The 15,666-nt window shown below is 48.5% G+C and overlaps 1 protein-coding gene across 1 annotated transcript in view; it reads right to left on the bottom strand.

Moving 5' to 3' along the window:
- The window catches only part of SERPINE3 (serpin family E member 3), a gene marked incomplete at both ends in the record, with an annotated part of 30,725 nt that extends 20,095 nt beyond the window's left edge, over positions 1-10,630 (bottom strand). The window contains 4 exons of the mRNA XM_080797932.1: positions 1,133-1,331; positions 2,851-3,051; positions 4,696-4,929; positions 10,375-10,630. Coding sequence (XP_080654058.1) covers positions 1,133-1,331; positions 2,851-3,051; positions 4,696-4,929; positions 10,375-10,630 — 890 coding nt within the window. The remainder of the gene's footprint in view (positions 1-1,132; positions 1,332-2,850; positions 3,052-4,695; positions 4,930-10,374) is intronic.
- Between the last annotated feature and the right edge of the window lie 5,036 nt (positions 10,631-15,666).

Genomic DNA, 15,666 nt, shown 5'->3' with positions numbered 1-15,666 from the left:
GTCTACTCTTCACATCAAAAGCGCCTCTTCCTTCTCCGAACTTCTCTCAAACAGAACAGAAAGATAGGTTTGCTTCTGTTCCCTGCTAGAGATCTGCTGGCATCCTGTCTTTCTGCTTTCATTTGGGGTCCAGATATTTGGTTTGGAGAGACACAGGCTTTCTCTTAGATTTATGTTCACCTTCTGCCCTGGTTATGCCAGATTCCACTTTAGACCTTGGCCTTAACTCACTGGGTCTCTCTTTGTGTGTTTTTATTTCAGAGTCTGGGCTTATTTTTAACTCCTCGAAGGAACACTGCCAAGACCACTGGCCCAGTGGTGCTGAGGGCCTGGACAGCAGAGAAGGCCAAAGTGGCCAGTGGGAAGGAGCATGAAGAATCCGTATCCCAAGCCCTCGGACAACAGTCCTTGTTTGATGCTGGTCTACAAAGTAATTACGAGTTCACTTTGATTTCAAATGTACCAGAGAAGCTTATCATTTAAAGAATTTCAATACAGAATTCTTTGTCAAGTAATGAGCTTTGCAAATAAATTTCACTTTGGAAAAGCAAAATCTAGAACCATCATTTATCTTTTTAACAATTTGTATTTGTACCTATTGGGTTTTCTTAAAGAAAGGCTCAACTCTATTGAGAGAGAAGGAGAACCTTCAGCACAGAGACTACAAGTCTTGAATTTTTTACACCTTAATTTGCCTTCTGATCAGAATTATATTGGCATTTGCTCAATGACATAAATTATCTTGCATCTTTGGTTTTGGAAAAATGACAGTTGTATACTCTTAGGACGTGGTAAGATTTGGGGCACATTCCTCCAAGCTAACTGTACTGTTCTTCTTTCCCTGCTCAGAGAACTGGTTGTAGCATGAAGCCTGGGGCCTCCAGTCTGGCCCAGTGAAGGCCGAGTATCTTCTCTTGAGAAGACCCCAGGAAATTAAGTCTGTTCTATCCGCATCATGAGCTAGTCAGCAGAAACTCTGACCTGGACCCCAACTCTAGGGTCTCTCCTCCTTGTTCCTAACCTCTAGGGGTACATTAGACAAGTGGGCCCAGTGGTTAAGGACAGACTCCAGAATCAGACCACCTGGGTTCTCTAATGCAGAGCACCCTGTAAGGACGAGGCGGCCACTCACCTGGGCAGGAACACATCCATTCTGGCTCTCCTGAGGCTGGAGGTCCAGATGTGGAGAATGCTGGCTGTGAGGTGTGGCTCGATGAGGCTCAGTGGGGTATCTTTGTCACGTGGCAGAACCAGGAGCAGACTCACTGTACTTCCCAGGTAAGGCAGCTCTAGCACCCTCACCTGATGGCCTGCAGGGTCCTGAAACTGACCTGGGGGTTCAGTAGAAGGCGGTGTTAGTTTTGTCCCAGGAGCTGGGGAAGAGCCATCTCACAGAACAGAAAACAATACATTTTACTAACAGGCGTCTGTCTCACCCTCCGGAAGCCGTTGAGGCCAAAGACTGTCACCTTTTCTGATCTTAAGACCTAGAATTTCTAAGATACCCTTGTAGGTCTTGAGTCACAGGGTCTGCAGTGTCTGGGTACGGTGGGGATGATGGCACATGGGAGAGCCATCTACTGTCTTTTTTGTTTGTTTGTTTTTTAAATTCTTTTTTTTTTTTTTTTAAGACTTTATTTATTTGAGGGAGAGAACAAATGAGAGAGAGCATGAACGGGAGAAGGGAGAGGGAGAAACACTCCCCAGCAGAGAGCTGGATGTGGGGGTTGATCCCAGAACCCTGGGATCATGACCTGAGTTGAAGGCAGATGCTTAACCAACTGAGCCACCCAGGTGCCCCATCTTAAAGCGGAAGCCATTCCAATCCTGGCCATTTGTGGCCATGTGGGGACCCAGGCTCTTCATGCTAGATCGTTCTTTCAACAAAAGCTCTAAACCCATAAAACTGGGAAATTTTATGCAGCAGACAATCAGATCAACCAGCATGGGTCACAGCAGCAATGGGGAAAACTTTGGGAACAAGAACGATAATAGTCATAAATACATATTTACTTATCTGGTTGATGTTCTTCCTGCTCTCACCTTACTTGACCTCAGTTAATAATTACTGGATGAATAAACAAATGATTAAACTGTGACGAGCACTCCCAATGCATCCTGCATGGAATCGAAGCAGGACGACAGCAAGTTTTCTAAGCGCCAGAGTTCCTAAAACACTGTCTCACTGGCTTTTCCCTGAATGGGAACAAAATTAGTCCCAGAGCTGGAAGGCCTGAGTCTGCAAATGAGGGCTGGGAGAGAGGTGTGTGGGGACAGGCAGCTGGGTCCCTACTCTTCTGCTCTTGCCTTGCTGGGACTCCACGGAGGCACCCACACCTCAAGCCAGCCTGCAGGGTGGGGGCTCCTGGCACTGACTCTGCACCTGCACCCCAGTGGACTGGGATGAGTGACCATCCTGGCAGGGCGGGATGACGGATGTCAGGTCCAAGGGGGGGGAGCGCTCTCGAGAGCTTTCTAGACTGAACTCTCAATCTTCTGCACTATGTCAGCACCAAACTGTGAAGCGGGTCTTCATTTTATGGGGTTGCCTGCCGGGGTGGGGGTGGTTTGGTCCAAACATTTTTGGTTTTACACTAACGCCTCTTACTAGGTGCAGAGAGAAATGTCAAGCGTGAAATTAGGTTTCTACCGCTGCCCCCCTTCCTCGCTGTCCTCTCTGGGTTTTCCGGCCCCCTGGGCTCTCCTCACTCTGCACACACCTCACAGTGGAGGGAATGCAGAGAAACACTGCGGCTCCTTCTAGATCGCCCACTGCCCTCCTCTCCCCGCCCGTAGTACTCCCATGTTCCTCTCATGGAAGTCGGCCCCGCTGGTGGGGAAGGAGCTCACCGTAGTTGACCTCTGCCATTTGGTACATCATGGGGACCTGGAGGACGAGGCCCTGGGCGCCGGTGAAAGGCAGGAGCTGGGTGTCCCTAGAGGAGAATCTCTGCCGCCAAGTGCTTTGGAAGGACATGGTGCTCACTAGTGCCAGCTGGGCCAGGCCTGCCCCGCGACCATGCTCCCACGTTGGACCACCTGGGTCGTCACCTGCAAGCGAGAGAGCGACAGCGTTGCTGAGACCGGCGCACCTGTCCTGGCGGGTTCCAGGGCATCCCTGAGCTTGGGTTTGTGGCCTGCTTGTCAGTATCATTAGTTGGGGGAATTATAGGAGTTGTAACTAGCTGTTGCTGAAGACCATGCTTTTATCCTTTGCAAAGCAGGTTGGGAAGCTGCCGTTGGTCCTGGCTGGGTGTTTCCCAGGGGCCTTAGGTACGTACTGCCCAGTGGGCCTGGGAGGCGCACTGGGTGTTGTGGCTGGGCTGCTACATGGTGTACCCCCCTCCTCTTCCCGCCCACCTCACCCCCCCCCCCCCTGCTGCTGGGACTCATCCCTGGCAGAGTCTTTGCTTAGACAGTAACATCCAGGGCACAGTCTTCAAACTCCATGCATTACTGGAGAGAAGACAGCAGGCTCCGCGATGGTTGTTGCCTTGGCCCTTTATTAATAAAAACAAATTTTGTGCTCTGTTTGAAATGCTTTAACAAACTCTCACCGACACCTCCCATCAATTTAATTGTTATTCCCAGTTTTACAGTGGGGGCACCAAAGCCTGGAGAAGTTGTCCCAGGTCACATATGTGTGAGTGGCCAAGCCACAAACCACCCAGCTGCTCAAGACAGAGACCTTGGATTTGAACCCAAGCAGCCCGGCCCCAGACTCCAGGCTCTTCCCTGGCCGCCCCTCTTCCATGGAGGACAATTACCGGGGGGCTGACTGCAGCTATGTGGTCTTGTCCCACCCCCACCCCATAGCATAGTGAATTAAACACTTTTAAGTACACCGAAAAGACGTTGGGAAGCACTGAAGAAAACTGACAGAGGGGGAGTTATTGATAAATTGATATATCTTGAACATTCTCCCTATTTCTGTGTAACCCTTGTAATTATCAGGAATGCTAGAGGCAGATGGCCTGAGCTGGGATCCTGGCTCTGTGCCTCAGTTCCTCTACCTGTAAACTAGGGGCAAGAACAGCAGCTATCTCCTGGGATTGCTATGAGGATAAACAGAGATAATGAACACAGTGCACTTAGAAAAGCGTTAAATCAGTAAACGGATCCTCAGTAAGTGTACTAATTTTCACCATCTTTACTAATTCCAATTGTATGATATGTAGGTCCTATAATTCATGGAATTATCCCCAACTTCTGGGCAGTTAGGTTATTTCTAAGTGTTTTTCTTCGATAACATTTATCGAAGACATTGGGGCCCCATGTCTTATTACATGTAACTTTTTCTTCGCTTGAATTCCAAGAACTTTTTTGGCTCCTACTTTATTTTGCTGTCACAGAAATTAATTGTAGATGACAGCAGAGCTGGGCGGGGGGGATGGTCAAGGATTCACCTTAGGGGAACAGGTGCATACAGCAAAGCCTGCAGGGCTGCCCTGGAGGTAGGAGGCTCTAAAGAGCTCCCTTCTGCATGTGCATGTGGGGAGATGGGCAGAAGGATGGTCAGCTTGCTTGCTTCATAGAGCATGTCATTTAAGGGTAGGGTCTCCCAGGAGAACAAACTTCTGTTGCAATTGAGGGTGACCTGAGTATCCATCCATGTGGCTTCTGACCAGCAAGGCCTGGTACCTGTGTTCATAGCCCTCCGACATCAGCCTCACCGAGGTGAATGGTTTCTTTTACCTGTGATCTTCCTGGAGGCCCATTCCTTGGCCTGCATGCTGGTGCCACTGGGTTCACTGAGGTGGGCTGGCTCCACGCTGCTGTTGGCCCACTGGGAGATCTGCTCCACGAAGCACGGGGAAAGTGGCATTCCGGCTTGCACAAAAAGGGTGCAGGCCAGCTCCATCCTGGTGCCTTGGCCGGAGTTGGGCAGCGTGGTGTAAGCAGTGCGTAAGATCTCTTTCACCCTTCGGTCTTGGAAAAAGGTGTTGGGATAAATGGACAGCGGTGAGTGTAGGTAGGTTACACCATCTCTCTTTATGCAGTGCACGGAAGTGGAGCCTCAGCAACCCCACTCTGGTCTCACAGGCTCATCTACCAATTACAGTCTATTTGCATAAGTCATGACTAAATTGCCCAGGAATTGGCCTGGATCTGTAGAAGAAAAGCTTGGGGGGAAGCCATGCAAGATGTGTGAGAAATCAAACTGGGATTAAGTCAAATAGAAAATCACTACCAATACCCCAGAGACTCTCCCTCCCTAACTTTTTGAGTCAGACATGTTGAGCAGACATCATGAGAGTACAGAGGGCTGGGAAAGCTGCTGGTCTGATGTGCAGGGCGACGGGGCTTCAAATATTTAAGAAGTCAGTCGATTAACGGGGAGTGTCATAAATAACAATGACAGATGGTGGCCACGGTGTCGAATTGTTCATGTACCTTGTACAGGGCCTTACATCCATTCTCACGACTGCACGTCATGTTTAGATGTGGCCTCTTTTAGAACGATGCTTTCGATGTGAGAAACACAGCGGAAAGGTAAGAACGCCTCCCATCCCCCATCTCCCTAAGATCCAGCGGACAGCTGGAGCTATTAATGTCAGCAAGAACCTGCAAGAACATTTAGGAAATAATAAGCGTTTGCGAGAGTCGATAGTTTCCACCTTCTTGGATGGTGGCTGGACTTCTATGTATTTATGATTTACACAGGAGATTGCTTCCTTCTCTCCATAACCAATAGCGGATTTCTTTTTCACGATATTATTCCCAGGCTGTGGCTTTCAGTCTCCCCTAGGAGATACTCCGGAGCTGGAGCAGGGCATCGCACCCACTGGTGAGTCAGGGCACAGCTGAGTATCTGGGGCTGTCCCAGACACAGGGAAGCTGGGCTTTGCCAGCAGTCAGGTCCCCGTCCTGAGGCTGCTTCTGGAATAAAGCCCTTTCCTTGTCCCATTTGCCTCCTCTTCTTCTTAGGCACAGCCCTGTGGCTATCCACGAACTGGCCCTGGGAGACACACGCTTTGCCCCTTCCTCCTGCACTGCCCTGTCCTGGCTCCCCTAGGGCACATGTTGGAAGGAGTCTTTGACGTGGCTTGGGGTCCCTCCACTCCAACACTTGCTCGTGTCAGAGGCCAGGCCAGGGGAGGGCAGCAAACTCCTCAAGTTGCTTGGCCAAAGTTCTCTGGAGGGGTACCCAGAATACACCCTGGCCAGGGCCTCTGCCACAGGCCTACAGATCACTGCTGGGGACAGATCTCACTTACCCAGAAAACTTTCATGAGCAAAACTACTTCTTAGAATCCGCAACTGTGACTTGGCTTATATATCTTGTGAATTGCAGCCTAACTCCAGGGCTCTTATTTTATTTTATTTTTTAAAATGTTTTATTTATTTATTTGAGAGACAGAGAATGAGAGAGAGCGAGAGAGAGAGAGGGCATGAGAAGGGGGAGGGTCGGAGGGAGAAGCAGACTCCCCGCCGAGCAGGGAGCCCGATGCAGGGCTTGATCCTGGGACTCCAGGATCATGACCTGAGCTGAAGGCAGTTGCTTAACCAACTGAGCCACCCAGGAGCCCCACAGGGTCCTTATTTTAATGAAAAAAGAAATGAATGGAAAAAATACTTCTTGCCAGATTTTCCTCACAGAAGGAGGTCACGTGTATTTATAAAACTGTGTCCCTGTAAAACGTTGTTCTGCAGGGACAATGTGAGACAATGTGAGACACTTCACTGGTCCACAGTGTAGTGTGACCTCTTCTCTGTCCTCTCACCCAATCCGGGCCCGGGGACCAGCTGTTCTTTTATCGGGAAACGTTAAAGGAGCAGTGTAAATTGGCTGGAGAAAGCTTTTCTCCACCTGAGCCTGCCCGTTTGCACAAGAGAAGGGCTTTTCTAGATGCTGCTGGAATATACGTCTCCAGTGTGAGAACTGCTGACAGTGTTCACAGACTCGGGGCTACGTTCACCATCCCACTGAATCCTCTCAGCGAGCCTGTGACTTCACTGCTATTGTGACCCCCATTTCTAGACGAAGGAGCTGGGCCCAGACAAACGGATAAGCTTGCTCAATGTCACCGTGTGGTGGGAGGGGGCTCTTCACCACCCCACTGCCCATTGGTGAGGGACAGGACCCTCCGATCTGCTCCAGAGAGCCCCTTTCTCTATGGCGCTCTGCAGCCCAGAGCCTCCTGGTTGGCTGTGTTACTGTGAGTTTCCCAGGCCTTTGGCCGTGACGGGGCCAGAAGGACTGATGATGTGAGCCGGGGGAACTGCTCCTCCCTGGCAGCCTTGGAGAGAGGATTGCGTTACTGCTGGCTTCCTCCCTTTCCCTCCCCCTCCAGAGAGCATCCTTCTTGCTGGAGGGCAGGCTAGGTAGATCTCACAGAAGGAGGCGGGAGGGGAGCGGGCTGAAGGAAGGAAAGCTTTGGGCACAGCCTTAGATCAGGAATGGAGTGAGGGTAGTGCGATTGAAGAGAGGGGCTATCAGACGGCCACAGAGTGGGAGGAACATGCTAGAAGAAGACATGGTATATTCTCATGAATTTCTCTTGCTACGGATGAGCATTTTAGCTCATTTGTGAGACCAGGGTGCAGAATGCCTTCCTTTTGAGTCAGTTTGCTGAACTGAACTTCCCGAAGGTGACACGGAATCTGGTGGCACCTGACTCTGTAAGGTTAATGAACATAAAATTCTCAAACTACAAACTTAGTGATGCTAATGTTTTACTTGCTAGAGAATTACAAGAGGCCTAAGTTGAGAACGGAGTCAAAAGGTTTGGTTGGGTTGAGAGAATAATGGGGCTATCTCTTGTTAAAAATATGTCTTCGTGCATCTGTGGCAAGAACATAGGATTTGGGGTCCGAGATGCTGGGAGTTGAATTCTGGCTCTGCCGCCTGCCGAGGCTTGCCAAATCATTAACCCCTGTTTCATTTGTAAGATGGGGATTATTAATCTATGCGGTTTCTATGGGGATCGAACGGTATAATGACTGGAAAAGTGAAATCCATACCATCATCACACAGAATTTTTTCCTAAGAGCCAGGCCGCCTTCATTTCTGAGGCTTCTGTTCTGGGCATTATTCTTGTGCTTAATAGAAAGCTGTAAAGTATCCTTTATCAATTTACCTAGAAAAGCACCAGAACTCCCTCGAACTTGGAACATCAGGAAATTGTGTGTTTTGTGTGGCGGAAACAAAGGCGGTCTTTAGGGATACCGCTGGTGTCCATTCTGAGTCTCACGCTGTGCTGTCAGACCAGCAGGTGGGAATCCTAGCAAAGCTCCCAGTGGTCACGTATTGGCTGGAAACGCAGTGAGAACAAGACAATGCTGACGTGCCCCACTGCAAACGTGGAGAGGTCTTTCTGTTGATTAAACAGGAACAATGCCCCAAGACCCTGGAATGTGCTTGATGCTGCTTTTTCTACATTTTTTTGGATCTGTCTTGACTTTTAAAAGGAAACCTGGGTCCGGGCGCTGACAGGTTATTTTAAACAGTGCACATGTTTCTCTGAGCTAGATTGGGACAAACCAAAGCACAGGGGTATTCGATTAACTGCAACCCTAGAAGTGGCACATCCGTGTTCATAATTAACCATGAATCTGGAAGATAATAAAGCAGTTTATGAGTAAGAAAAAGGGTGCGATTATGGTCCACAGGGTTTGACCATTAAGTGTTCCTGACATTTGATAATTCTTGAATGGGGTCTATGGAAACCCTGTTAATCATCATATTTGATTAGCCAGGGACACTGACTGTACCTGATAACGGAGAAAGAACTGTAATTGTTCCCTTTCCCTGCAGAAGACCTACACTTGCATTCTCTCTGTCCCCGAATCCTGACTTTCGTGAGGCTCTGTTTTTTTTTTTTTTAGATTTTTTATTTATTTATTTGACAGAGATCACAAGTAGGCTGAGAGGCAGACAGAGAGAGGGGGGAAGCAGGTTCCCCGCTGAGCAGAGAGCCCGATGTGGGACTCAATCCCAGGACCCTGAGATCATGATCTGAGCTGAAAGCAGAGGCTTAACCCACTGAGCCACCCAGGCGTGCCGTGAGGCTCTGTTTTAAGGCTGAAATGCCTGTCTCTCTTTCATATGCCTATTTATTCTGCATAACTCTGCTCAGACCCCATATCTTCTGAGGGGCCTTCCTGACCTGCCAGTGGGATAAATGCTTCCCTCCCCTGTACTAACTTACTTCAGATAAATACACTCACTGCACCGCATAGAGCGGTGTTTCTGTGTGCGTCCTTCCTATGAGACTGAGCCACTTGTGTTCAGAGTTTTCCTTGTGTTTCTGGATGCTGAGATCCTAGCACAGCACCTGCAACAGGGGCTCATGGGGACTTGATGGATTGCCTTGTACTGAATCTAATGTGGCTGAAGAATGGTCCGTGGGGATGTACATTTCTGCAATACTCTCGAGAAAAATGAAGCTGGCCGGCAGCATCTTTTGGCAGGGGACAGGGCATGGATGGAGGGGGACGGGATGTACAGGTGGTGCCTTGTGGGCTGACATCTTCAGGGTTAACCTTCACTTGCCACCTTGAGATTCGAGCTCCAGGGACACTCTCACCCAGGCTTTGTGGGTATTAGTTCTTATACTCTCTGGAACGTATTAATTTATGCAGTTGCAACACCCATCCTTTTTTATTGCTACCTTATTGAAAGATGGGGAAGCCAAAGCTATGTGCATGAGTGTCTGTGTTTAGCATGGGGCTGCTGGCTGGGCCCTGGGGCCAGCCATGTAGCCAGAGGTGCTGAGTGTAGGCTAGCTGTGGTCGACCAGGCGTTCACAAGCCTTGGGCCACTGCCGACAGAGCTGCTCCAGACTGTGTAATCACAAAGGTATGTTGGCAGCGGTGGCACTGGCTAGAAATCACAGGTTTATGAAAGCAGCTGGGTCAAGGGCAGGGGCTCTGGAACCAGACAACTTGGGCTTGAGTCTCAAGTGTGCTACTTACGAGATGTGTGACCTTGGGCAAGTGGCGGAAGCTCTTGGTGTCTGTTTGCTCAACCCTCAAATAGGGATGATTTATAATTTCTCTCAAGGCTTAGCAATTGTGTATGGTTTCTCTGAGCATCAGAACCCATGACGACAATTATGTTGTTGTGACAATTAATTAAATTACATTAAACTACAAGGTGCTTGGACACTTCCTGGCACCTGGTAGGCTCTGCAGAAGGGCCAGTGAAATGAAATTGAAAAATCGCCATGAAACCTGAGGTTAGAAGGGAAACTCAAAGATCATCAAGGGGATCATGATCCAAAGTTTGAAGGCTGCCTGTGGTCACCCTTGTCTACTGGCGGTCATCTGGTGCCAGCCGCTGGATTCAGAGACACCCCACCTCCTGAGGCAGCCTGAGCGGGAGGGGGAGTAGGAGCAGCAGAGTGAACGGGAGCGTGAGCAGCCTCTTACCATGGACGGTATAGCCCAGCACCTGTGCCAGCTGCCGGCCAGTGTTCCCTTGGGCTCCAAACTGCAGGATCTCCAGAGGGAGGGACACGCCGGCAGGAGAAATGACAACGTTGGTTCCATTTCTAGGGGCTGCCGCGTCCTGGTAGAGGCGAAGCGCAAGCTCGGTCTTCAGCAAGGTCAGGTCCTCGCGGAGGTCGCCCTGTCCTCCATGGAGGCAGGAGTGAAGCAGGAGGAGCATAACCAGGGCCGGCCACATGGAGGCTGGGAGGCTTCCTGCAGCTGGGAGGGAGGAGATGCAGGGTAAGGCAGACAGTTCCCTTCTGCAGAGAACGGGTCTGTGTTCAGGGCTGACAATGGCCGAGGGAGGTGTTCCCGGGCTCCTGCTCTTCCCCTGTCCCCAAACCCATCCCACACCCGCTGCTCTGCGCACCCTGTTGTCTCTGCATTAGAAATGCGTACCATGAAGCCACACTGTGAGCTGGAAGGCTTTTAGGCTGCTTTGTCACTTACTAAATGTATGACCTTGGCCAAGGCTCTGGTCTGGTCAGAAGTAAACCATAGGGTTGGAAAAGAAATGTAAGAAGTACCTTCTACTCATATTTCTTGGTATTTAGCCAGCTTGTAGCTATGCTATGTCTGCCATGAATAATAATAGTAATAATAATAATAATAATAATACATTACATAGTACATTACAAAAGACTTTGTATTTTCTCAGTTAATCATTGCAATAGTCTTACAAGATAGCTGTATTTCCAATACAAAGAGAATGAGATTTAGGGTAGTTGGTGAATCATTTAAGAAAATACATGGGCTGGGGGCACCTGAGTGGATCAGTTGGTTAAGTGTCTGCCTTCGGCTCAGATCATGATCCCAGGGTCCTGAGATCAAACCCCATGGTTGATTGGGCAGCCTCTCTTTCCAGTGGGAAGTTGATTCTCTCTCTCCCTCTGCCTGTCCCACTGCTCGTGTGTACTATCTCTCTCAAATAAATAGATAAATAATCTTTAAAAAAAAAAGAAAATACAGGTGCTAGTGTCCATCAATTGATGAGTGGATAAGGAAGAGGTGGTGTATTTATACAATGGAACATTATTCAGCAATAAAAAGCAGGAGATTTTGCCATTGGCAATGATGAGGATGGACCTAGAGGCTATTATGCTAAGCAAAATAAGTCAGAGAAAGACAAATATCATACAAGTTCACTCATATGTGGAATTTCAGAAACAAAACAAAAAGGGGAAAAGAAGAGAGAGAAAGACAAATCAAGAAACAGGCTTTTTTTAACAGACAACTGACGGTTACGGGGGCGGGGGGAGGTGGTTGGGGGAAGGAGTGAAACAGGTGATGGGGATTAAGGAGGGCACTTGTGACGGGCACCGGGTGAAGGATGGAAGTGCTGAATCAATATACATGTAGATAAAAGAAAGAAGACATGTGACGCAAGCCCTGGTCTCCCATGAGTGGAATATAAAACACTAAAGATAGAAATGCACCTGAGAATATTGACACATGAGCTAACTGTACCTAGAATACCAGAATTCTTGTGATGTGAACTATTCTCATAAAAAAAGGGCTGTCACAGACAGTGGACTTAGACCAGTACCGCTTCTACAAAAGAATGGTAGCCCTCCAAGGAAGAGAGAGATCCAGCTGGAAATTAATGCTAAAAGAGAAAGGTCAAGGTGTAGTCGATGACTCTGCCTCACATATGGCCCGCAGCAGTCTCTGCTCCCTTATCTAACTTTGGTGTCCGACAGGATGGCCGTAAGAGAGGTCCCGTCCAAAGTCAGGTCCTATGAGGAGTTGGCAAATGACACCGCCGGGCTCAACAGTGTTTACTTCAGATGAAGGTGCGAGATGGAAAAGCACCTTTTCTGCAGCTGGATGCAAATGTGGGGTCTGGATGGCTTTGTACTGGAGGGGTGGATGGTGTGTGTGTGTGTGGGGGGGGTCTTTCTGTGTGTTTGGAGGGAGCAGGTCCCAGCCCCGGGTCATCTGTGCAATGACCAAGTCCCAGTGTTCTCGCAGCTCCTGTGACCTCCCACAAGGACCCTCAATAATCAGTCTCCTGTGCCCCTGGGCTCCCCGTGACCACGTCCCCACCACGGTTCACCACGGATGAGCTGCTTACTCACGGACTCTTGCCTCAGACTGTGGTGTCTCCTTGCTTGATTCTGTTCTTGTGTGTCTCCAGCATTAATGTGCTCCCCTTTTTAAAAAGTGGAGCAGAGTCTGCTTTGAATCACAAGACAGCGAAGGGAGGAAACTGGCAGTGGCCGTCTCTGCCGGCGATGTCTCTACCACTCGGTCCAAATTCCTGGAGCCTGAGGTCCTGCAGAGAGCCAGGGGCAGGAGCACTGCCCGGGGCAGCAAAGCCCAGATCCGAAACAGAGCAGGCCCTGGGGAGGGAGCCAGCCACACCCGTCAAGCCTTCTTAGGCTTGTGACCTGGTTGTACCAGCAAGGAACCCCTCATCCAGCCCTTTGTCACTTTGAGGAATTCCACTGATAACTCTGCCGACCCGGCTTCTGCTGGGTACCAGGTACCTAATGCTACTCCCCTCCTCCTGTGAAGAAAACAATAAATCAGTCATTGGGCACTTGAAACTTGTAGCAAATGAGATTCTGCAGAAGAGAAAGGAAAAACAATCCAAGATACAGCATAATAAGATTGAGACAGGGTCACTTGCCTTGTTTATTACTAATAAAAGTGAATGCATGTATTTATATGTACTACAGGCACTCTTGTTTTTCTTAGATACAATAGTTAATAAATCCGATGACTTAATTTGAGAAAGAGACTATGTTGCCCATGAGTAAATGCTCCTTTGGGGAAAGTGTAAGCAGATTCTGTCAGAACTCTGTCCTTGTGACCAATTCAGAATTCCATACATTTCTATTAAGGTCTTCAGCATTGTATTAAGTTCAAAATGGATGATAGGCTATAAATTATCTCAATGTAAAGGAAAGAAAAAGACCTTTGGAAATGAATGAAATTCTTTGTAATTATCTCTCAGGCATGTATTAAGCATTCCTATTTGAAAACCCATGAGGCTGTTTTCCATCTGACCACTACTCATACCCTCATAATCAGTGGCCAATTTATTTATTATTTGTATATTTATTTTAGTGGGCAATTCACTTTAATTTTTTAAATGATTTTTTTCTTTTCTTTCTTTTTTTAGGGGGGTGGTAGGGGCAGAGGAAGAGGGAGAGAGAGGATTCCAAGCAGGTTCCATGTCCAGTGCAGAGGCCGATTGGGGCTCAATCCCACAACCCTGAGATCAGGACCTGAGCTGAAATTATGAGTCAGACGCTTAACCAACTGAGCCACTCTGGTGCCGTAGTTGGCAATTCACTTTAAAGCAGTTTTATTGCTGACACTCAAGCCTGGGGTAACTTTTAGGTCTTAGGGTAGTTACAGTTCTATAATTGTTTTACTAGAAATCTTCCCAAATTTCTAATTGAGATGAAGTGTATTGTTTGCATGTTTTGGATTCTAAGCCACAGAACAATAGTGGAATACGTATATATATCTCATTCTATAGCACTCAGAGAGGGCTGGCTGGCTGGCTTGCTTGCTTGCTTCCTCCCTTCCTTCCCTCCATACATCCAACAACTTTCTCTTGCTTACCTGCTAGGTTCCAAGGCACTGTGTTAGGTCCTGTGGATGAAGCAGTGAACCAGCAACCTGGGCTCAGCTCTCATGGGACCTAGATGCTTGTCCCTAGGCTAAATTAAGAAGAAGTTAAGAGTTAAAAAGAATTAAGGAGAACAGAGCTGATGATAAGGAGGCTGATGGTCACTGGCAAGGGCTGTCCCCCCATGACGTGAGTTCCCTGTAGCTGAGTTATCTGAGCATAAACTGATTCACTATTCACCATTAGTGGGCTTAGGGGAATGCTTATAAGATTTCCCAAATTGCAAAAAGGTCCGGCTGCATGACTTCTATGAACATTTCCCCTCCTAACTCTAACAATGTATCATTCTAAATTGCTTTTAAAAAACGTTCTCAAGGAAAATGCTAGGGAAACTTAGCATACAAGAATATTTCGTATATGGGTTAAACATTTTAAAGTGTGGATGAACAAAGTTGAACTGCAACTGATTTTTCTTTTGTGGGCTCAGCTGTGCACCTGGGTCAGCCGCTGTGTTTCCTACCCACTGTAGCAGAGGTAATCACGCTCATTTCTACCTTGCAGGATGTTGATGACCCTGCTAAGGGAGCCTCCATCCTTGGAGATATTTATTCATTATAACAGTAAAAATAGTGAGCATTGTTGAACACTTGCTGTGTTCCAGATATTTTCTTATATGCCTTACATCTACAGTTGCAGTGAGTCCTTATAACACTCCTAGGAGGAATGTATTATTATACCCTTCTGCAGATAGCAAAAGTAAGGCTTCAAGAATTCTAGACACTTGCCCAAGTTCCTGCAGTCAGAGGCCAAGCTGGGTTTGAACCAGGGATCCTTGACTCCAAGGCTCGTGCTCTTTGCCACAGACTCGTTGGTTTCTGCCAGGGCTCTTGAAATCCCTCTTGGCTAGGGGGTTCCGGGACATTGGGTGACCAGCCCAGACTCCGATGGCTCATGCACTCTGCCCACATTCACTGGGAAGGCTACGGTGAATTGCCTGTAGAGAGACTGCATGAGGGGCAACGTCTTTAATTATAATTTTTATATTTTCCCAACCTGATTTCTTACAGACATCAACAAATTGCTTTTGAACCCAGGGGTCTACCAAACTAATGTGATGGAGAGGAGCACTGCATTTTAATCCTGTGAGAACATGATACAAGGACATCTCCTCCTGGTGGTTGGGCTGCTTGTCTGGGGTTGTACAGAGACAGTCCCCATTTATCTCTGTCCTTGAGGAGTTTGCCAAGGCAAGAGAGCACTGTGACCAAATTGAGACCCGGGGGCACAATAATGAAATCCCAGACTCTGCTAGAGTCAAACCGGGGAACTCGAGGGAACCCAGCACCCGCTGCCACAGACTTGGACAAAACCGGCAAGTCTTTCCTGGGAAACCGGGCAGGTGGCCCTGCCTGTCCCCTCCAGGAAGGAGACGGTGCAGGGGGCTGCGTGGGCTCCCCCAATCACAGGTGACAGCGGACACCCAGCCCTCAAGTTCTTCACAGGTACCCAGTGCATGGATTCAAAATGAGCCACTGGACCTTCCCACCTTCCAGCACCTTTCAGTATGGGAGTGGTGTGGACAGCACAAAGGCCTGACTGCAAGTAATTGCTCCCTGACGCACCTGGCTGGCTCAGCCAGCAGAGCCTGT

The sequence above is a fragment of the Martes martes genome, assembly GCF_963455335.1.
Source record: "Martes martes genome assembly, chromosome: 3".
In the NCBI taxonomy this organism is placed as follows: Eukaryota; Metazoa; Chordata; class Mammalia; order Carnivora; family Mustelidae; genus Martes; species Martes martes.
The sequence above is the reverse complement of the archived record's forward strand: the minus strand, read 5'-3'. Positions and strand labels throughout refer to the sequence as shown.